This window comes from Tamandua tetradactyla, chromosome 8 (assembly GCF_023851605.1).
Source record: "Tamandua tetradactyla isolate mTamTet1 chromosome 8, mTamTet1.pri, whole genome shotgun sequence".
NCBI classification, from domain to species: Eukaryota; Metazoa; Chordata; class Mammalia; order Pilosa; family Myrmecophagidae; genus Tamandua; species Tamandua tetradactyla.
Window position 1 is genome coordinate 107,698,614 of NC_135334.1, and position 23,183 is coordinate 107,721,796.

Sequence of the window (23,183 nt, forward strand, 5' to 3'; positions counted from 1 at the left end):
GACAGGATTGGAATAGAACTTCAGTTCCTCCTTCTAGAATATATATCTAAGATGAGCAGATAGAAACATTTTTAATTCATCTAGAAGCCACAAATAATTATGCTTAGTTCTACACTTTGAGAGGTTGCTTGGGAAGGCAGCAGAAGCAGTGTTTGATTTGTTAGGTGCACAAGCTTTGCATCATTCATGCCATGTACAATTGTTTGTAAACGTGGGTATCACAGTGCATATTTAGTCTAAATCAACTCAAAAAATATTTTAAATGTCTGCTATATATAAATTAAATACATAAAATGCTATTTTTGTACCAGAAATGTGAATATATAGTAGAAGAAATTAGATACATAGAAATAACCAGTACAAGGCAAAATATTTTAAGCATCATAAGAGGCACACAATGCTATGGGAATTAAAGAAGAGATATCACATCCGTATGGAATAAAATTAGAAATTTGGAAAAGAAGGTAGCATTTGTGATATATCTGAAAGAACCTAGAGAGAAGATACATCAGGAAATGATTTAGGAGCATGTGAAAGAAAACTTAACCGATAGGAGCTTTAATAAATAGAGCTTCTTTCCCCCGCCCCCAGCGGATAAGAAGTCTGGAAGTAAACAACTGCTGGTGTTGGTGCAGTGGCTCTGTAACGTTAGAGTCACATTTCTGTAATTTTCTGGGATTTTCCCTCATACTTATTGTCTCATGATCACAAGATGGCAGCTTCAGCTTCAACTTCAGCTACCAGTCTGCAGTGCAGCAGGATAAAGGGATTGAAAGGAAGAAAAAGAGAAAACTTTTCCGTATATTCTTCACAACCTTCTGTTTACAACTTATTGGCCAGAAATTTGCCAACTGCCACCCACCCTTGCTGGAGGGAGTCCAGGAAGCTGAAAAATTTTAACCATTCAAATTATCCCTCCCCAAACAAAATTGAGAGACACTGAGATTAAAAAAAAAAAGGCAGGAACAAACCCTGTATTATTTTGAGATGAAGAGAAATAGTAGGAGTTAAAACAGTAGACTTAGGCTTTACCCTGCAGAGCCTTTGATGCCAGGCTGAAGCACTTACAATTAACTTAAGAAGCATTGGGAAACTATTAAGGGTTTCCATTCAGGAGAATGATGTTTTGGGTGCTGACACAAAATCATATATTAATTTTCCAAATGAAATGATTTTAAATATCTTTCATAAAGAGTTTACAATGGATATATATTTTAATTGTACTATTGTAATACAGTAACACCCAGATTTAAATTAAACCTGTTACGACAGTTCTGCAAAGTGTTTGCTGTGGACTCTTGGCTGTATAAAGTGCCATTACTTTAGGTATCTATAAATAATAAAACCTTAAGTTTGGTAAATTCCAAAACTGTTGTGGAAAGCAATTGAACTTGCTATCTGTAATGAAAGCAATAATAATTTATTATGTAAAATCACATACTAAAATGTTTTCCTCCTTAATTAGAAACTATTGCTACCCTTCTAGGATGACCATAAATTTATTGTCCAAACCAGAACTATATGGCTTTAAAGAGCTATTAACAATTAGGCCAGGACAATAGCAGTCAATCAACATGCTGGTGTGGATAAGGAAATGGTTCTGCTGCAATCTGAAGTCCCTTTTGGACTCCACATGGTTCTTGCCCCAGGTGGCCTGCTCCCCAAGAGGATATTTGTTTCTCTCTTCAGGGCCTAAGAATCTAATCCAGATTTGCTTGTCAACCCCAAAAGAATGACTTTCTGTAGCTTTCTGGCTCTCCACCAGCAGTGCTGTCTACCATTTGGTCTCTCTGGTGTTTGCTTCCCCTTTTGAGATCAGTGTTCTTTAGTTCAAAGCTGTATTTCTCTTCACATCGTGGTCCTGAGGAGAGAGGAGGGAGGGCATCTGTTTAATTCCCTTTTTTGAGATAGAATCAACTGAACTTCACTTGGTAAGGGAGTGGGAAAAGTTTAAGGTGACTCTCAAATTTCTGATTTTAGTGACTTGATGGAATGAGTATCTTTCACTAAAATAGGGACCATAGGAAAAAGAGCAGTTTGGAACATAAGTTTGAGATCCCTATGGGACAAGAAAGTGGAAGTAACCTAGAATGTTTCAATATGTACATTTGTTCAGGGAGTTATATGGGCCAGAGATACAGATTTGGAAATTGTAATATAACTGGCAGTTGAAGTTATTAGAGTAGAAACAATCAGAAAACATGTTTAGCTGCAGAAGAGAAGTAGGCAAAAAGTGGTTTGAGGGAGGAGAAAATTTTAAGGAGGAAGTGATGAAACAATGACTAATGCATTGAGCAATGGATAGAAAGTCAACAACTGACCAATGGAAAGAGAAGTGTATTGCATTTGGTAGTATGAAGATTATGGGTACCCATTGACCAGGAAGTTTCAGGGAAGTGGAATACAGAACCCTATTTACATGCATTTGGTTAGACTGAATAGATTTCACAAATTTTGCAAAAGTGTTTAAAAAATGCAGGAGCATACCATGTTCATGGATTGGAAGACTAAATATAGTTAAGATGTCAATTCTACCTAAATTGGTTTACAGATTCAATGCAATACAATTAAAATCCCAAAAACTTACTTTTCAGAAATAGAAAAACCAATAACCAAATTTATCTGGGAGGGCAGGGTGCCCCAAATAGCTAAAAGTATTCTGAGAAAGAAAAATGGAGTAAAAGGTCTCACGCTGCCCGACTTTAAAGCATATTACAAAGCTACAGTGGTCAAAACAGCCTGGTACTAGCTTAAAGATAGATATACTGACCAATGGAATCACATAGAGTATTCAGATATAGACCCTCTCATCTATGGACAGTTGATCTTTGATAAGGCAGTCAAGCCAACTCACCTGGGACAGAACAGTTTCTTCAATAAATGGTGCCTAGAGAACTGGATATCCACATGCAAAAGAATGAAAGAGGATCCATATCTCACACCCTATACAGAAATTAATTCAAAATGGATCAAAGACCTAAACATTAGATCTAAGACCATGAAACTTTTAGAAGAAAATGTTGGGAAATATCTTATAAATCTTTTAATAGGAGGCAGTTTCCTAGACCTTATACCCAAAGCATGAGCATTGAAGAAAGAAAGAAAGAAATGTGAACTCCTCAAAATTAAACACTTTCATTCATAAGAGAATTTCATCAAGAAAGTAAAAAGACAGCCTACACAATGGGAGACAATATTGGAAATGAAATATCAGATAAATGTCTAGTGTCCAGAATATATAAAGAGGTTTTTCAACTCAGCAACAAAAAGACAACCCGGTGACAAAATGGGCAAAAGACGTGAACAGACAATTCTCAGAAGAGGAAATACAAATAGCCAAAAACCACATGAAAAGATACTCCACTTCCCTGGCTATTAGGGAAATGCAAGTCAAAACTACAATGAGATATCATCTCACACCTACCTTAATGGCCATTATCAATAAAACAGAAAACAACAAGTGCTGGAGAGGATGTGGAGAAAGAGGCACAGTTATCCACTGTTCATGGGAATGTCAAATGGTACAACCGCTGTGGAAGGCAGTTTAGTGGGTCCTCAGGAAGCTAAGTATAGAATTGCTATATGACCTAGCAATACCATTGCTAGGTATCTACTCAGAGGACATGAGGGCAAGGACACAAGTGGACATTTGCATACCACTGTTTATAGCATTATTATTTACAGTTGCCAAGAGATGAAAACAGCCAAAATGTCCATCAACAAACAAGTGGCTAAACAAGCTGTGGTATATACATGCAATTGAAATATTATGCAGCTGTAAGACTGAATAATACTGTCTTACAGTATTCAGTATAAGACTGAATAAAGTTATGAAGTATGTAACAACATGGATGGACCTTAAGGATATTATGCTGAGTGAGATTAGCCAGAAACAACAGGACAAATACTGTATGGTCTCACTAATATGAACTAACATTAGTGAATGAACTTGGAGAATTTCAGTTAAGAACAGAGACCATCAGGAGAGAGAAATAGGGTAGATATTGGGTAATTGGAGCTGAAGGGATACAGATTGTGCAACAGGACTGATTGTAAAAATTCAGGAATGGAAAGCACAGTACAACCTAACTTTAATACAATAAAGCTAGAACACTGAATGAAGCTGAATGTGAGAATGAGAAAGAGGCCTAGGGGCACAAATGAAATCAGAAGGAAAGACAGATGATAACGACTGAGATGGTATAATCTAGGAATGCCTAGAGTATACAATGATAGTGATTAAATGTACAAATTTTAAAATGTTTTTGCATGAGAAAGAACAAAGAAATGTCAATACTGCCCGGTGTTGAAAATAGATGATAATTCATATTTTAAGACTTTTTTTAACTTATATGTGAGACTAAAGCAAAAAATGTTTATTTGGTACAAAATTTATATTTTGAGTAGTGCATTTCCTAATATAACTTATGTGGACAGCTTAATTGAATGCCATAAGTACATGGAACCTTGAGTAGGGCATGAGATTTTGTAGGTTTGTCCAGAGTGATGCTCCAATAAATCCCAGAGTGATTTGAACAGTGAATAAAAGAGTATTTGCAAAGTCCCCTTGGGTGAATGGTGAGAAAGGGGGAAAATTCAGCTTCCCCATGTGGAGAATTCTTGATATTCTCACAAGTAGTGGGGACAGCCAAAACAATAGGCTGAACCCCCAATCTTGGGATTTCTTCATATGAAACTTAACCCCGCAAAGGACAGGCTAAGCCTACTTAAAATTAGACCTAAGAGTCATCCCAGAGAATCTCTTTTGTTGCTCAGATGTGGCCTTTCTCTCTCAGCCAACATGACAGGTAAACTCACTGCCCTCCCCTCTCTACGTGGGACGTAACTCCCAGGGGTGTGGACCTTCCTGGCAACGTGGGACAGAAATCCTGGAATGAGCTGGAACTCAGCATCAAGGGATTGAGAAAACCTTCACGAGCAAAAGGGGGAAGAGCAAAATGAGACAAAGTGTCAATGGATGAGAGATTCCAAACAGACTTAAGAGGTTATCCTGGAGGTTATTCTTATGCATTATATAAATATCACCTTTTTAGTTAAGGTGTAATGGAGAGGCTGGAGGGAACTGCCTGAAAATGTAGAGCTGTGTTACAATAGATATATTTCTGGAAGATGATTGCATAATGATATAGCTTTCACAGTGTGACTGTGTGATTGTGAAAACCTTGTGTTTGATGCTCCTTTTATCTACCTTATCAACAAATGAGAAAAACATATTGATTAAAAATAAATAAATAATGAGGGAACAAATGTTACAATAAATTTAGTAGATTGAAATGCAGGAGATCGGTGAAGGGGAGGGGAAGAGGGTATGGTATGTACAAATTTTTTTCTTTTTTCTTTTCATTTCTTTTTCTGGATTGATGCAAATATTCTGAGAGGTGATCATGGTGATGAATATACAACTATGTAATAACGTGAGTTATTTTTTATATCCCAAGAATGGAATGACCATATGTTAAGAGTGTTCATGTTTGTATGTTATGTTTTTATGTTATGCTTGTATGTATGTTGTGTTATGTTCGAAAAAAATTTTTTGAAAAACAGAGAATGAGGGAAAAAAATGAAGGAGAAGTGAGGAAGTAGGGACACATTTTGAGTCTGAAAGAAAGGAGAAAGAAGAATGATGCCAGAAGGTGAAGCAGAATAAATACTATTTCATTTCTTTTGTTTTTCTTACTTACTTCTAGATTAAAATGCTGCTTTTTGTTACATTTCATTAATTAGTGTTAAAGTTAATATTTCTCTAAGACTAACCGTACTATAATACTTTGGTTAAGGTCATAAGCTTGAAAGAATCAGGGTTGCCCCCAAACTAAATTAAGTATAAATACTAAATTGTGTGATCTCCATGAATGCCCAGGATTTAGAAATATTTATGACAGAAATATGTAAAATTATGATTGAATAAAAGGAAGAAGTTGACAGCATGTTAGGTAAATGTGAGATATCTTAACAAATGATTTTTAAATGAGGCCATCTGTTAAAGCTTGCTGATGCTCTGAGTTTGGAGCAAGAGGTTATTTATGTTTTCACGCAATCAGGCTTTAACCAAAATACTTTGGGAAAAAACAGATGCCTTACAGAAATTCATTATTCCTAAAATAATTGCAACCTTTTAAATGTTAACATCCCTTCCTACAAAGAATAATACTATGATAATACTATTTATATATGTGAATGTGAAATTGTTTTCTCATTGCTGTAATGCAGTACAATGGTTTCTCCCTACCCATCCTACTCCGCCTTCACCCCTAGAAGATATATGCCTATTTACCAGAACCAATTTTCTACCTATTTACCCAAAAATAATTGACCCCTGAAAGTCATAGCTCAAGTAGTTGTATTTGAACTAAAATCTAAAGATAAACCTAATCTTTCAGGAATTCTCTCTTCTCATTCTTATAGTCTCTATTCTTATAGACCCCTAATAAGTCTCACCAAATATATCAAAGTGGAGAAAATTTCATAATAAAATACAATCATTGTATTGTTTCCTTAATATTGAAGATTTCATGTGGTAATTAGAACAAGAAAGTACCTCTTCATGTAATATTTAAAATCCATACAGTCCAGTACTAGAATATACACTCAAATAAATGCTTGTTGAACATGAAAAATTAGTAATGTTTTACTATAAAATGAAAATTAAAATAGACTTTTAATTTAGTGCACTAATGAAAGTATCATTAATTGATGTCTTCTTGTCCTTGAAGAATGCTTTAACCTTCAGTAAGCTCTTTATTTTCTTGAAAATAGCAGCTTACCCACTTGGAATGATTTAGCTCACCTCTTCTTCCTGACGGCCCTTTGGGTTGAAACATTTGTCAGAATGTAAGACAATAGAAAGACTGGAGAATTGCATATGTTAAAGCTCCTGCCCTAATTTTTGCTTCCTACCCATCCCACTCCACCTTCACCCCTAGAGGATATATGCCTATTTACCAGAACCAATTTTCTACCTATTTACCTATTTTTTACCTATTCAGGTAGCCTGTCTCTCTCAGGTGGGCCACGGTGGCTCAGCAGGTAAGAATGCTCGCCTACCATGCCCGAGGACCCGGTTCGTTTCCCGGTGCCTGCCCATGTAAAAAAAAAAAAAAAAAAAAAGGGTGGTCTCTGTGGTCCAGTTGCCTGAATTTGAAACAGGCCTCCACCACTTATTGGCCATGTGAGTTCAGCAAATAATTTCTCTCTGTCTCAGTTTCCTCATCTGTTCAATGGAAATAATAACTGTACCTTCTTCGTAGGGTTATTATGAAGATTAAATTAATTAATATATTTAAAAGACTTAGTACAAGGCCTGGTGGCTTGTGGGGTGGTGGTGGTTTCTCACACATACAAAGAAGCATTGCTCTGCTCGTGGAAGCTAAAGAAGTTTGCTCATTAGCAGGCAGTAATTCTACCTTCTGCAGTCTTCTGTATACCAAGGGAATATTGATGGTCCCAGTAAAATGGGACCAAAATATTGCTCCGCTCATAAAAAAAGGAAAAGAAAAATACCATGTACTTTCAAATGCATTATCTCATTTAATCTTTCAAACAATTCCAGCAAGATAGATGAGCCCAAATATTACATGTGAGCTACGGCTCAGAGAGAATGCCTTATGCAGGACCACATGGCAACTGGATAGCGAAGTCAAGATTCGGTCAGAGGAGTGGCTGACTCAAAAGCCTATCTGTTTCCATCTCACTGTACTGGCAAAATTGCCAGCATTTGGGGCATATCTATTTCCCTCCCTTTCTAGGTATAGCAAATTTTAAAAGTACCTCTGCAACAGTCTGATACATCTGTTTCATATCCCTGCAAGTGAGAGATAGAGATAGCCTACACAGTAGACACTCAAAGAATGTTTGTTCACTGACCAAATACTTTTTTATTTCCTAAAAAGAAAGCACACGTTTTACATCTTTAATATTGCCATGGTTCTTGCTAAAATTGGAGCTTCTATGTCTTTGTGGAAAAAGTAAAAATAGAACTTCATATATAAGACAATTATTTATCCTAATTTAACCTATATCCTTTTATACCTAATAGATTATGAAGTCTGAGTTAATGAAAAAGCATAATTCCAATAGCTTCCTATCCTCTTTCTCTTGTGATCTTTTTCACTTCTTTAAAGAAAATATTGACCCTGGAAGACTTGCCTTTGGCCAAAAACAATAAAATTCTCATCTGATAATAATTTTGTCTAAAAATAGCAAAGCTGTATGAATGATAATTATATATAAGCTAACAATAGTTATCTTATGTATATGTAAGGCACTTATAGGGACTTTATATTTAGAATCCATTTTCAAGGTTTAGTTATTTTAGTGCATCTTTTTTTTTTTCAAACTTATGCACAGCTCTATGAGAATATTATGGTTATTCTGCTCATCTAAATCATCTTCTTGCACTGAAATCCTTCCATGCTTATCCTGCTAATACCAGTCATTCTAGAAGCCAATCACCATTCCATCCATCCTGCTAGCCATATTTATGTCTCTGTTCGGTATATGCTCATTACCTTGTTTATATAGTTGTTTTGTTTTCTATTTGGTTAAGAACAAAAAAACTCTTCCACTAAATAGTTGTGTGACATAGTTGTATAATCCTTGGAAAAGTTACCTTACCTAAATGTGCCTCACCTTATCCATCTTTAAAATAAAAGAGTTAATAATAATGTATTTAATCCTTATTCTGTCAGTCACTGTAATAGATGCTTTGTATGTCTTATTTCATTTATCTTCATATAAATGTAAAGGAGAGTGGACCAAAGAGCTTAAGTAACATTACCAGCATTACATAGGTGGTAACCAGAGGCAGAATTCAAATACACTTCTGCTTGTTTCAGAGTGTTTGCTTTGTGCACTACTAAAGCATCCTACCTCTTCCACCCACGTTGCTTCTAGAACATTAATTTGGGGAAAGAAGTTTTTCACAATACTTACCTCCCATATACCCACCCCCATGCCCAGACAACTGCTCTTACAGGTAGAAATGTGTTAGATCCCCCTGAATAGTTGTCATCCTTTTTTCATCTCCACATACCTGAGGGATATGATACACATGCACTAGTAATAGTGGCTTAACATGGATTCTCAAAGGATGTGTTTCAGTATCTAGGTGAAAGGAACAAATGTACTTTGAGAAATCCCAATAGTAATTGGGATTTCTCAAATCCTTGCCCATTTTGCAAGGATTCCTGGTTAAGCGTTTCAGGCCATAAATTACTTCTTCTACCCCTATTCTTACTTCTTTCCAATTATCAAGTTCCTTACAGACTACTACACAAATGCTCTGTTGACTTCTGGTTCTTTATACTAATGGATACTGTGGTAGTTAAATTCAGTTGTCAACTTGGCCAGGTGAAGGTGCCTAGTTCTGTTGCTGTGGATATGAACCAATGGTACATGAACCTCATCTGTTGCTGATTACATCTGCAGTCAGCTAGGAGGCGTGCCTGCTGCAGTGAATGACGTTTGACTTAATTGGCGGGTGCTTAAATGAGAGAGCACAACGTAGCACAGCCCAAGCAGCTCGGCGTACCTCATCTCAGCACTGGCAGCTCAGCCCAGGCCTTTGGAGATGCAGAAAGAAATCACTCCAGGGAAAGTTGTTGGAACCCAGAGGCCTGGAGAGAAGGCCAGCAGAGATTACCCTGAGTCTTCCCATGTAAGCAAGAACCTTAGATGAAAATTAGTTGCCTTTCCTCTGAAGAACTAATGAAATAAATCCCCTTTTATTAAAAGCCAATCCATCTCTGGTGTGTTGCATTCCGGCAACTAGCAGACTAGAACAGATATTTAAGAAATTTTATCTGGTTGGCTGGCCTTAAAAAAATAACACTTGAAACAGAACTAAATCTGTTCAGAGGCAAGGATGTATTATACAGTAGTTGAAGGGTACAGACTCTGGAGTCAACCAGTCTTGCATACGTGAATTATGCAAGTTATCGCACCTTTTTCATCATCTGTAAAATTGGGAGAATAACAGTCTTAGCATCATGGAATGATTCTGAGGATGAACTGAGAAAATACTGTAGATATTTGGTATAGTGTCTGACATCTAGTAAGTATTGGTCACTAGTAGTAGTAGTGGTAGTAGCGGGAGTTAAAGTCTTCATTACACATGAAGTCTCACATGCTTTATCATTTGAGGCCTTTTTAGACATTTCTTTGTCCCTTTTCTCTAGTCCTTGGTTTTCAGCCAGATACTTTTGAAATGACACCAGAATGCCATTCAGTACCTACCTAAATTTCCTATGTTGAGACTTAAAAAATCTTAAGCATTAAAGAGCATCTGCTGCTGATACAAAGTAGCTAAGTTAAGCAAGTTAGTATAGATCATTTAAATTACACCCAGTCATAGGTACTTTCATTTTCATTGATCTGTATTTCAGAATACCTATTTTGTTTTGTACTGTGTGGATTTAAAACATGACTAAAGGTGATTTCTCAATATGTACATTATGTTTTCTGAGCCTGTTAATTCTTTAAGGAAATTAAGGGAAAAATAATGAAGCGATGTTACATAGGTATTTAATTTTTTTTTTATCTGTGGTAGTACTATGGTAATTAATGCTTATTTTATGCAAACTAGACTATATCTGTTAACGGACACATTACTGTCAAGAAAATATTACTTGTCTTAATTATCAGTAATGAAGCAGGGATAAGCTGCTCACTTAGATATAATATATCTAATGACCTTTTCAGTTAGGGGTTGTGGTGAAAGGTATCAGCTTCACAAATTATGCTTCATTCAGCTTCTGGCCTTTGTGTAGATTAATGTTTTGTGGATGAGTTTTAAAGTCAGGCATAAATTGTGTTTGGTGTTTAAAATTGACTTAGTATCTTGCCTTTAGTACATTATTTTCTCATTTATAAAATCTCAGTTTTATCTACAAGATTAAAAGAAAGTAGTCCATAGTAAATTGCGGATTGTTTTGCTAGCTACCAATGTTTTTTTAACCTTACCAAATAAAAAGGGTACCTATATTTCTGCTCATTTAACCTAAAGACATACTTCATGACTGTTTCTATGTTATTTCTGAATTTAATACAATAAACACAATGTTTCTAATGACAGTTTTGTACTAGGAAGATAAATCTTTATAATATTATTTTTCCTTATTAGATTTCCTGAGATGACCCAAAGCTGGATATTTTGATAGACTTTATGATGCCCTTTAATCAGACTAGCCTTTTACTCAATAGTAAATATCTTACTGAATAATAAATTGAACATTATTCAAGAACTCATAGATTTAGCCTTACTTAGACCAGTAGGAGAATACCTACATGTTTTAAGTAACTAAGTAAGGCATTTAAGAGTTGGGGGCCAATGCAACAGGGCAATAAAGTAATGAATTAAGGTAATTAGTAATGTCACTATGTAGTGGTTTTTAAATTTTTAAGCTGTGGAACCTTTTCTTTATGCAAAATCTTACTCAGATGTAGTAAAGAAATCTAATAAAATCAGAGTTATCCTGCTTAAATTGAAAGATTCTTAAAGTATATTGAAGGAACCCAGGAATCTCAAGGAACAGAGTTTTGATACTATGATCCTGATAGTTGTAGTAGCAACATAGCCCAAATACTAGCACAGGAAAAAAGAATGCCTACCATCTTTTATCAACTGCCTCATTTTAATGGTGAAAAACCTAAAATCTAAATATACGGTGTAAATATACAGTTGTACCAAATATATGGTACAACCAGTGAAAGTTCATGTGGTCAATAAGTGCTGTAATCTAAAATCCAAAAACAGTTATATTCTTCTAGTGATGGAATCTTTTCCCTATACCCTCTTGCCTTACTACTGCAAATTATGAATCTTGAAAACTATTTAAAGGCCAGTGTCTGGATTGACTTAACCTTTATATCGAAAATGATAAGCCATAGACTCTTACTTTTCAAGAACACAGTAAAGTCCTACCTACCCAAAACACTGATTCTTTACTTCTTTCCCCATTGCTCATTTTGGAACAGTGGATGCTGATTCTCCAGTCTAGCTAAAGAGCAGGAGATATCAGTTCAGCAATACAGGAATTTTCCCATGCTGTACTTAAATTATTGCAGTTCCTCAAAGACATATTCACACATGCTGTTGCCTCTGATTGGAAGTTTCCATCTAACAGGTCCTCTACCTCCTACCACTGTGATCTTAATCAGGCTAACTTCTATTTAGCCTTCAGACTACTTTTTAAATGTCACAGCCTCCTTTGAAACTTCTCTGATCCATCCACACCATGTCTGAATTAGATGCCTCTCCTTTGTGCTCTCATAGCATTCTGTACATTCTCTATCATAGCAGAGGTCACACTGCATTACAGTTACCTTTATCATCCCCTCCTACATACTCAGTTCCGTGAGCACAGGGACCATGACTGACTTATTCATCATCAAAGCCCCAAGGCCTAGCAGAGTTTGGGGCACATGGCTAGTGCTCTATATTTATTAGAGAAGGAAGGGGACATTATTACTCCTACAATTATTATTTTATTTTTTTCATTAGTGAAAACAGCTGGTGAAATCAATAGGATGCAGATGAAATAAGAGAAATGTCCCACTCAGTTTTTCAGAAAGTCGAGAAAGAAAAAGTTATGTTCAAGAGAAAGACCCAGTGAACTTTAGTACTGATTCTACTACATATCAGCAAATGCTTTTTTTGTTTTTTAGGACTTTTTGGGAAAAATAATGCACATAGCCAGAAAAGAAGTTTATATTTAACATAACTAAATGGTCACATTTTCAAGCAAAGTACACCCTGGCATTTGAACAGCTGTTATATCTAAATCAGATATGAATACTGTTGTTTAACCTTCCCAGCTGTAGCGGGGGTGGGTTGTTAGTCTGCTCTAGTATAAAATATGCATAGTATACTTAAATTTGAAACTTTAAACACGTATTTGTGAGTATTAAACCGACAAATTTTAGTCATATAAGCCTATTTTAGATAAACCCTTTATCTTTCTGTAAGCTATTTATTGTTCTCAATTATGTTGCATGTTCGAGCAATTTTTTTTATTAGAGAAGTTGTGGATTTACATAACAATCATGCATAAAATACAGGCTTCTTTTGTACCCCTCTATTAGTAACACCTTGCACCGGTGTGGTACATTTGTTAAAATTGACAAAAGCACATATTTATAGTACTTTTAACTATGGTCCCTGGTTTAACTTATGGTTCACTGTTTGTGTAGTACAGTTTCATAGATTTTTTTTAATGTTTATTCTATTACCATATAGATAACCCAATATTTCCCCCTTTATCTACATTCGGATATATATTTCAGTGCTGTTAGTTATGGTCAAACTATTGGGCTACCATCACCACTATCCATTAACAAAACATTTCCATTGTTCCAAATAGTCTATATATTTTAAGCCTTAACTCCTTATTCCTTACCCCTACCTTACCCCTTGACTAAACTGTATTTCAGATCCTGACTCTATGAATTTGTTTATTGTAATTATTTCATATCAGTGAGCTCATACAGTATCTGGCCATTTGTGTCTGGCTTATTTCACTCAACATGATGTCTCCATTGTTCATCCATATTACTGCATATATTAGAACTTCATTCCTTTTTACAGCTAAATAGTATTCCACTTGATGTATGTACCACATTTTGTTTATCCTTTCATCATTTGATGGACTGTTGGGTTGCTTCCATCTTTTGGTAGTTGTAAATAATGCCAATATGCACATCAATGTGCAAATATCTATTTGAGTTCCTTCTTTCAATTCTTTTGAGTATATACCTAGAAGTGGGATTGTAGAGTCATGCGGTTATTCTGAACTTACTTTCTAAGGAACCCCAAACTATCTTCCACGGGGGTTGCACCCTTTAACATTGCCATTGGCAATGGATGAGTATTCCTTTTTCTCGGCATCCTCTCCAACATTTAAAATTTTCTTTCTTTTTTTTTTTTAATAACAGCTATTCTAGTGGGTCTGAAATGGTGATTTTGGTTTGCATATCACTGAACACTAATGATATTGAACATATTTCCATGTGCTTTTTGGCCATTTGTTTATCTTCTTTGGAGAGATGTCTATTCAAGTCTTTTGCCCATTTTTTAATTGGGTGTAGATTTTAGCTAATTAAAATAATCTTCTCATCTTTTCCATTTAATTTGTCTTACTTTGTATATGTATTAGGAATAAACAAAGAAAAATGCATTTTTCTATGTATTCTTGTACTTGTATTGGTGCATTATATATTTTTTCCTTTATTTCTTCCTACTTGCTTCTCTGACCCCAACAGAATCATCTTTTTTTTATCATAATCATGGAAATGGAATGGCCATAAGAAGCAAAATAAAGGGCTTTAGTCTTTCATGACTAAGTATTTAGTCTTTCATGACTAAGGTTAAAAGGAGTTAAGACCAAAATACATATAATCATGTATCATACTAATATAGAAGATAAAAAGTTGCTCATTAAAGCTTGCTACACTAAAAAACATTGCTTGAAATTTGAAAAATGTAATTTTAGAACAAACAAACAAATTCTCATGATTATACACAGATAATATGGTGGAGTATGTGTTGTGTATGTGGTATATTCCTACATTTATTTCTTGTCCTCTGGAAAATTATGAGCCAAAGAACACCTGGGGAACATTTCAAACACTCAGATACTTGTTTCTAGGGAACACTCAAGTACCAGATACTAGTTTGTAAATATCATCCCCCACTTAAAAAACAAATTTATCTTGGAAAAGTAGCTGGTTTTAGGGCTAGGACATGAAATTATAAGATTAAACTAGAATTTGTGCCAGAAAATAAGAAGGTACTCAAAGAATAGTGGGCACATGAGAAAAGACACTGGAGCCACCATGAAGGTGGCTCCTACTAATCAAATCTGGGAAATTTGAACACCAAAATAAATGACAGAAATGGAAAATAATCCATTGAATAAAATGGAAATCTATGAGTCCATACTGATTAGAGAGAGAGAGAGAGAGAGAGAAGGAGGAACCTCTTCTTCAGAGTAGAATACCAACTAATCAACTTCAAAGGAATGATGAAAGCAGAAAATTACCTTTTGACAGTCATCATAGTTCTGGGCAATTCAGATGAGAATTGTGAATGGTGGCTACAGTTAGCTGGTAGGTTTGTTGAGTTTTGATGAGGATCAGGATATTGGCATAATCTTGTAGTATCCCCTCTATAAATTATTACTGATTTGTACTAATTAGTTACAAAGAGAAAAATGGTGACCTTATGGTGGAGAAATCTAATGACCAGATGATCAAGTTTAATATCACAAGTGGTAGGATGGATTGACATCTTGTATCCCAAGATGCGAGGCACTGAGAAGAGTAGTTTCTCAATTAGTGGTATTTCTGCCTAAAAAGCCTGGTCATGGGGAAAATAGCAGATAGATCCAGATTTACAGTTAGCTATAAAATAAAAGGCCTATATTCTTGAAAAACTCTTGAGGGCATAAAAGACAAGGAAATATTGAAAATAATTGGAGGAGAATAAATGACAAAGCATCTCTGGGCCAGTTGACAACTTCCAGTGCAGTCTGTGGATTCAGTCATATTGTATCAATGTTAATTTCCTTAATTGAGGAACTGTATTGTAGAATGTCCCTGTTTGGGAAAAACACACTGGAATATTTATGAGTGACAGGTATCATATTGGGTGCTATTCTTAAATAGTTCAGAAAGAGACACATGGGGGTATACATGTAGAGAGAGTGTGATGTGGCAAATGTGAAATGTTAAAAGTTGTGAATCTATGAGAGGATATAGTTCTTAGTACTTTTCTTGCAAATTTTTCCATTTGAAATTATTTCACAGTAAATTATTCTGAAATGTTCTTTAAAAGGTAATATAGTAAATACTTCATAATCAAACATGTTAAAAATTCTGCAGTAAAACGTATAGGTAGTCACACTAAGTAGGTTAATAAAAACTATAAATTGCCTATGACAGTTCAGGCCAGGTTTTGCCAGCAAACAAGTTAACGTTTTCAGTAATTTGGGGATCTTGAAACTCAGAATAAAGGTTGTGAATCTGTATAAAATATCCAAGACCCAGATAAGTTAACTAAGTTTTCCAGGCTCCTACTGGAAATAACAGAACCATGTCTAGAACCAACGTCTCTTGATTTCTCATCCAGTGGTCCTTGAATAACACCTGGATTACAGATTACTGAAGCAAGATAGGAACACTCTGTGATCAAATTCTGGCCACATTCCTTTAGGAAAGTGACAGATTTATAAAATGTCCCTTAGAGCTGCATCAGTTGATTCACTAAGAGGGCATGTTCTATGTTGCAATCTTCAAATACATCACAAAGAAATACAGAAAAAATTTTCTTTCTTTTCGCTTATTTCCTACTTTTGAATTCCATGTAATAGTATAAATTTGGGAATTAGTTGATTTCTTCTTCTCCTTCCATCCTGCCTCTGTTTCCCTATAAACTGTAAAAGAAAAAAAAAAGATTTCTTCCTATTTACAGGATTATAAAGTAGACTTGGACTTAATAGTCACTGCATTTTCTAATTTGATATACCATCACTTGAATATCCCTAATGTCTAATGTATATTAGTTTCATTTAGCCATTGATTTATACTTCTATATAAGAATATAGTCTTTCCTTCATCTAATATCTCCCCATACTATTTTAGATATAGCTGGGGATTTTGTAGTCATTTCCTTTTCCTCTTGTTTAATATTTTTGTCTTATCAGGAAAAGAGATGAAAATGTTCTGGATATTATTAGTTATATAACCAATATTGATATGTGCCTTTTGAGGACTTAATGTTATTTTTTGAGCTATCACAATTGCTTAAGTACGCCTCCTATATCTTATATCTTCATGTATTCACACTCTTTACATCTTTTTAAAAGATTTTCTGGAAATGACCAAGAAGTTTATAGTTTTGCCACTTAAACACTTAAGTGTTTAAAATAAGATTGCTTATGAGTAGGCTCATGCCACAGCCTTAATTAACATCTAATGTTGTATAATTTATCCTGGGACACACATATTCAGTGTCCTATTTTAAGTGTATATCAAAAACTATGGCCTGAACATAATTTTTTTCATAGCTTTCTGTCTCCTGAGTTCCAAATCTGCTTTTTTCTCATCTTATTCCAACATCTCCACTAGCCAATTCAGTAATTTATTTTCTTGTGCTTTGCACTTTACTAATTTAAGAGCTATATATATTTCAGAGTTTATAGCTCTTTTTTAGGTTCTGAGTATAAATATTTTCTATCTATTCATCAAGGCCCAATTTTAAATTGGGCCTTGATGAAGTCTTACATTATTTAGTAACAGGGGATAGTATTGAAAATACTGATGAGAAAAAAAAGCATTTTTGTAAAACTCAACGATCCAGAGTGTTTTGTAAGTAGCATACCAGTATATGCCCAAATGAATATCAACTGTTGGCCACAGTAAGGAGCAAATAATATATTGAATTATATTTCTTTCTGTCCTTTAAAATCTATTTTATTTAGTAAATAAAATCATAGTTGCATTTCAAAAGTCTCCTTTTTATTTTCCTGATATTGTACAATAGGTAGTTGGGATTATAATATGGTCACAATGTTAAGATAGAAGGGCTTTAAGCATTAACTTTCTAAAATTTAGTTAAAAAAAGAGTTAGACTTGAATTAAAAATATGTATATAATCTGTTTCATAATTTTTCATCTAAAGGTGATTCTTCATAGACATTAACTAGCATTTAGTCTTTAACCATATGTATACTTTTTAGTCATTTAACATATTTACACACTTTTTGCTGTATTAGGTGCACATTCTGGTATAAAGAATTCCTGAGAGTTTTTTATTTGACTCTAGCTTTTAGTAGATATGTGACCTTTTACAAGATATCCTTTCTAAACTTCAATATTCTTATATGTAAAGTAAAGATAATAATACTTCTGTCAAAATATTGTGAGATAAAGCAGTGGGGACAACCAAAGCAATAGGCTGAATCCCCAATCTTGGGGGGTGTTCATATGAAACTTAACCCCACAAAGAATAGGTCAAGCATACTTAAAATTAGGCTTAAGAGTCACCCCCAAGAGAACTTCTTTTGTTGCTCAGATGTGGCCTCTCTCTCCATCCAACACAACAAGCAAACTCACCGCCCTCCCCCTCTCTACATGGGATGTGACTCCCAGGGGTGTGGACCTTCTTGGCAACATAGGACAGAATCCTGGAATGAGCTGGGACTCAGCATCAAGGGATTGAGAAACCCTTCTTGACCAAAAGGGGGAAGAGCAAAATGAGACAAAATAAGGTGTCAATGGCTGAGAGATTCCAAACAGAGTCAAGAAGTTATCCTGGAGGTTATTCTTATGCATTAAATAGATATCACCTTGTTAGTCAAGATGTTAATGGAGAGACTGGAGGGAACTGCCTGAAAATGTAGAGCTGTTTCCAGTAGCCATGTTTCTTGAAGATGATTATATAATGGTACAACTTTCATAACATGACTGTGTGATTGTGAAAACCGTGTGTCTGATGCTCCTTTTATCTACCTTACCAACAGACAAGTAAAACATGCGGAATAAAAATAAATAATAGGGGGAACAAATGTTAAATTTAGATTGAAATGCTGGTAATCAATGAAAGGGAGGGGTAAGAGTTATGGTATGTATTAATATTTTTCTGTTTTTTTAATTTCTTTTTCTGAATTGATGCAAATGTTCTAAGAAATGATCATGATGATGAATATGCAACTATGTGATATTGTGAATTACTGATTATATATGTAGAACAGAATGATCATATGTTAAGATTGTGTTTGTTGTTATATTTTTAATTTAAAATTTTTAAATTAAAATTAAATTTAAAATTAAGTTTTTAAAATTTTTAATTAAATAAATAAGTATTGTGAGATAAAAAAAACAACAAAAAAATATATATATATATATTGTGAGATAACTTGCCAAAACTATTCCCGCCAATCCTAAAGAACACCTAGGGCATTATATGAGATTCTACAAATACTCCATGCACTAGGACCAGATAAGTCCTGAAACACTGAGGGCCCAGCCTCTCCAGAACATCAACTAATTCCATCCCCCATCCCATATTATCGACACCCCCTTCCAGCATGAAAAAGTTGGAATGGGCATAGCCCAAATACCCTAAAAAGTGGGAAAAAAATCAAAGAAAAAAGGAGGAGTTATACAGAGAAGATAGGGTTTAAGAAATGAGTATGATTGCTGAATCATTATATTGATATTTCTTTTCGTCTCCAATATCTTAAAGCAGCTAGAAGTAAAAACCTAAAATTGTGGAATTGTAACCCATACCAAGCTATGAAATCTGTTCTATAGCTAATTGTTGCAATGTGCTTTGAAATTTATTGCTTTTTTATATGTTATTTTTCACAAAAAAAGAAAAAAAAACTAAAATAAAAAATATTGTAAGAGGGAATAAATAATATAAAATATTTACATTGAATTGTATTGGGAAAACGAATATCATGTGTGTAACATGCCGAGTATGTGCCTAATATGTAGAAAGCACTCAAGAAATTATAATCACTAGCACTTTTGATTAGACATTGCAGATTACATTTGTTACAGTTATTCCTCAATGTATTAACACACCAAAGTTCCTTTCAATTCTTGGTTTTCTTGGGCTAGCATATTTGGGTAAACTCTAAGTAACTGCCTCCAGCAGTCCCTTTGTTTATTTGTTTACTCTGCATGACGAGTGCAGAGGATCCTGTGACTCCAGTCTCTTAGGACTCCTTCAGCCCTTCAGGCCTTGCACCACTGGCTTAGTCAGAAGCTTGCTGAGCAAGGAAAACAGAGAAAAAGAGGACAGGCATTCAACATTCTAGTATTTCTATGGAACAACCTTTGTTGCCCAGAAAGCCTGAAACAGCTATGACATCATTCAGATTTAGATAACCTCTTTATATATACTGTGGTACTACCAGTTTTAAGTGATTACTATTTTAAAAACATCAACCAGTAGTTTTTAAAGTATTAGTATACCATTTATTAATCTTTACCCTGCTTCATTTATGAGAAGGATTTGGGCCAGTTACCTACTTGCTCTTATTTTCACCATTTTACTGAAATGGAACAATCACCAGACTAAAAGGAACCTCGAAAGGTTTCTTCCTCCATCTCTTATCACAGGTATATCCTAGGACTATAGTTGTAGTTGTCCAGCCTGTGATTTCTCTGGTTGTAATCTGTGCCAGGTTTTCACCTTATTATATATTCTCAAGGAAAGCAAAATATTTTCTGATTGAAAAAAGATGAATTAGTAGAATTTTGGATTTTTTAGTTAATACATCTACTCCTAACATGATTCTTAAGTTGACACTGAAGGCCGAGAACATGGAAGGAAATGAAAATAGTTTGAAACAAGTAAATACATGTCACCTTTCATTTTTATGTCCAAAAACTTAAAATTCAAAAATGTTAAATGTGCTCATATATTCAGCTCTCTAACTTAAGCTTGCATACACTTCTGAAGTCTGATAGGAACAATTTTAAAGTTTAATAATATTTTTATGATCCATACCATCTGTGCATTTGTTCTGCTTAGAATAGTGATAGAGTATTCCAAAAATAAACAATATATTTAGTTTGCAGTGCAAAAATGTTATTACAAATGTGTCAAGGCAAATTATCTCTTATTGCAGATCTTGTTCTTCTAAATCTGTTTGAAAACAGAAAGCACTCTCAGTTACTAAAAGAGCATACATGGTTGATTCAAACAGGAAAAACAAAACTCCTGTTTTTATTTCTTGAAAAAAAATTCTAATTTAAAGAGAAAAAACACTAATTGTTTAGTATACAGTGGTATGTGATTTAAAGATTATTTTCTGATATCTAAAAATCAAGACTTTCAAAGTCACTGTATAAACTTAATTGTCATGAAGAACTTTAGCTTGAGACAAAGATTTTAAAAACTATAAACTTGAGTTTGCAAGTTCAGAATCTATTTTGACATTTTAATGATTTCTCCAAAATATTACAAAGATTAAAATTTATATGCAGCTCTAGTCTAGTTAGTTATTACCTATCTCAATAAGTGATGACAATGGTTATAATTTTCTTACAAAGAAAAAATATGGTGCCATTATCAAAATGTCTATTAACTTCTCTAGAGGCAAGAAATATGTACTAAAATAATCTTTATGATTGGTTTTTGGTCTTTGTTGGGTTTTTTTTTGGTTTTTTTTTTTTGCATGGGCAGTCATCTGGAAACGAACCCTGGTCTCTGGCATGGCAGGCGAGAACTCTGCCTGCTGAGCCACCATGGCCCTATGATTGTTTTTTTATATAACAAATATTAAACCATATTTGGGTATCATAAGTGTAGGAAAGTCAATGGATTTCATGTATCATTACTTTCCTTTATTTTCTAAGAATTATGGTTTTATAAATTCTTCTTTGATTCACATAATTTCATATAATTCTATAATCTGAACTGATGAGTTTTAGTTTATTTTTTCCTTAAATTATAAAGTAATACATGAACAATTCTGTATTAGTTTTCTGTTATTACTAGAACAAGTTAACCACCAAATTATTGATTTAATTCAATAAGAATTTATTGCCCTATAGTTCTACAGATCACAAATCCAAATTGAGTCTCACTGGACTAAAGTCAAGGTGTTGGCAGTGCTGGTTCCTACTGGAATCTCTAGGGGAGAATCCATTCCTTGCCTTTTCCATCCTCTCATGGTGGTCAGCATTCCTTGGCCCATGGCCACATCACTCCAACCTCTACTTCTCCCATCACCTTCTTTCTGACTTTGACCTTCCTTCTGACATTGACCCTCCCATATCTCTCTTAAAAGAACTCTTGTGGTTACGTTGGGCCCAGGACCATCTCCTATATCAAGATCCCTAATTTAATCACACCTGCAAAGTCCATTTTGCCATGTAAGGTAACATATTCATAGGTTCCATGGATTGGGGTGGGGGAAGGGAGTGGCAATTACTCAGCCTATCACACATTCTTTTATTTTTGTTTTTCATTCCTTGAAATAGCATTATTCTCTTTTACTACATGACATTTGCACTGCTATTCAGTCTTCCTAGAACACCGTCTATGTTATACCACACCTGGGAAATTCTTTCTTCCAGCTCCCAGAGTAATTTCTTCCAGAGGGGCACCTTTTATAACCTCTCTGACTGCATCAACTTCTCTTATAGACTCTCAAAGTACCATGTACGTCTTTGTAGCACTAAGTTTATTGTTTTTGTTTGTCTTTTTACTGGTGTGATTCTTTGGTTGAGGTCTTTCACCCCAATATACTTTTTAAACTGTATGAGGGAAGCTACCATGACTTTGTCATTTTTTTCTTACCTTTGTATTCCCATTACCTACTCAGTAAATATTGTAAAGAGAGTGAATAGTCCTTGCAGATTTCATATCGTATATTCCAAAATATTTTGCGAATTGTGTTTTGTTTTGTTTTTAGCTATTGTGAAGGGGATCCATTTTTGTTTCATCACATTTTTATATTGATTCTTAATTGTTGATCTTATATCCAGCCATCCTTTTGACCCATCTCATTAATGCTAATAGCTTTTCAGTAAAGTCTCTTGGATTTTATAAATAGGTAATCATATTGTCTACAATATGATATTGTCTCTCTCTTTCCCATATTTATACATTTTAATTTATTTTTATGTATGACTACATTGGCCAGGACTGCCAGTATAATATTAAATAGAGTGGTGGAATTGGACATCACAGTCTTTGTTTCTGACTTTAATATGATTTCTTTTAAATATTTGATAGGTCCTATTATCAGGGAAAAGATGTTTTCTTCTGTTTTCTAACTCACTGAGAGTTTTCACTGAGTTTTTTCTGCATCTGATTTTTCTCCTTCAGTCCATTAACATAGTGAATTCCCATTTTGAGATCTGGATTGCTTCCTCCCTGCCATTCTCTCTTTTCTCTCCTTTTGCAACTCCTTTAAGGAGTTGTTGGACTTTCTAGATATAATATCCATATCTTTTATATTTTCTCTAATATCTTCTCTAATCCACTGCTGGGGACAAAACAGCAGCATCTCTTAAGCATTCATATTGATGTACTAGTTGAAATTGGAGCTTAAAAAAACAGCTTATAAATTTGGCTCTCACCTTTACTGGAATTTATTGATAACTAACTGTTATTCTCTTCCAACTCTGGCCAGATTATAGTATTT

General features: G+C 34.5%; 1 protein-coding gene across 6 annotated transcripts in view; it reads left to right on the forward strand.

Moving 5' to 3' along the window:
- The window catches only part of ELP4 (elongator acetyltransferase complex subunit 4), a 309,287-nt gene that overhangs the window by 212,523 nt on the left and 73,581 nt on the right, over positions 1-23,183 (forward strand). The window contains exon 10 of one of the 6 annotated variants that reach the window (XM_077114288.1): positions 4,797-7,114. The exons of the other annotated variants lie outside the window; for them this stretch is intronic. Within the exon in view, the coding sequence (XP_076970403.1) occupies positions 4,797-4,805 (9 nt within the window). The 3' untranslated portion in view covers positions 4,806-7,114. Of the gene's footprint in view, positions 1-4,796; positions 7,115-23,183 lie in introns of those variants that run through there. 6 annotated transcript variants of the gene reach the window in all.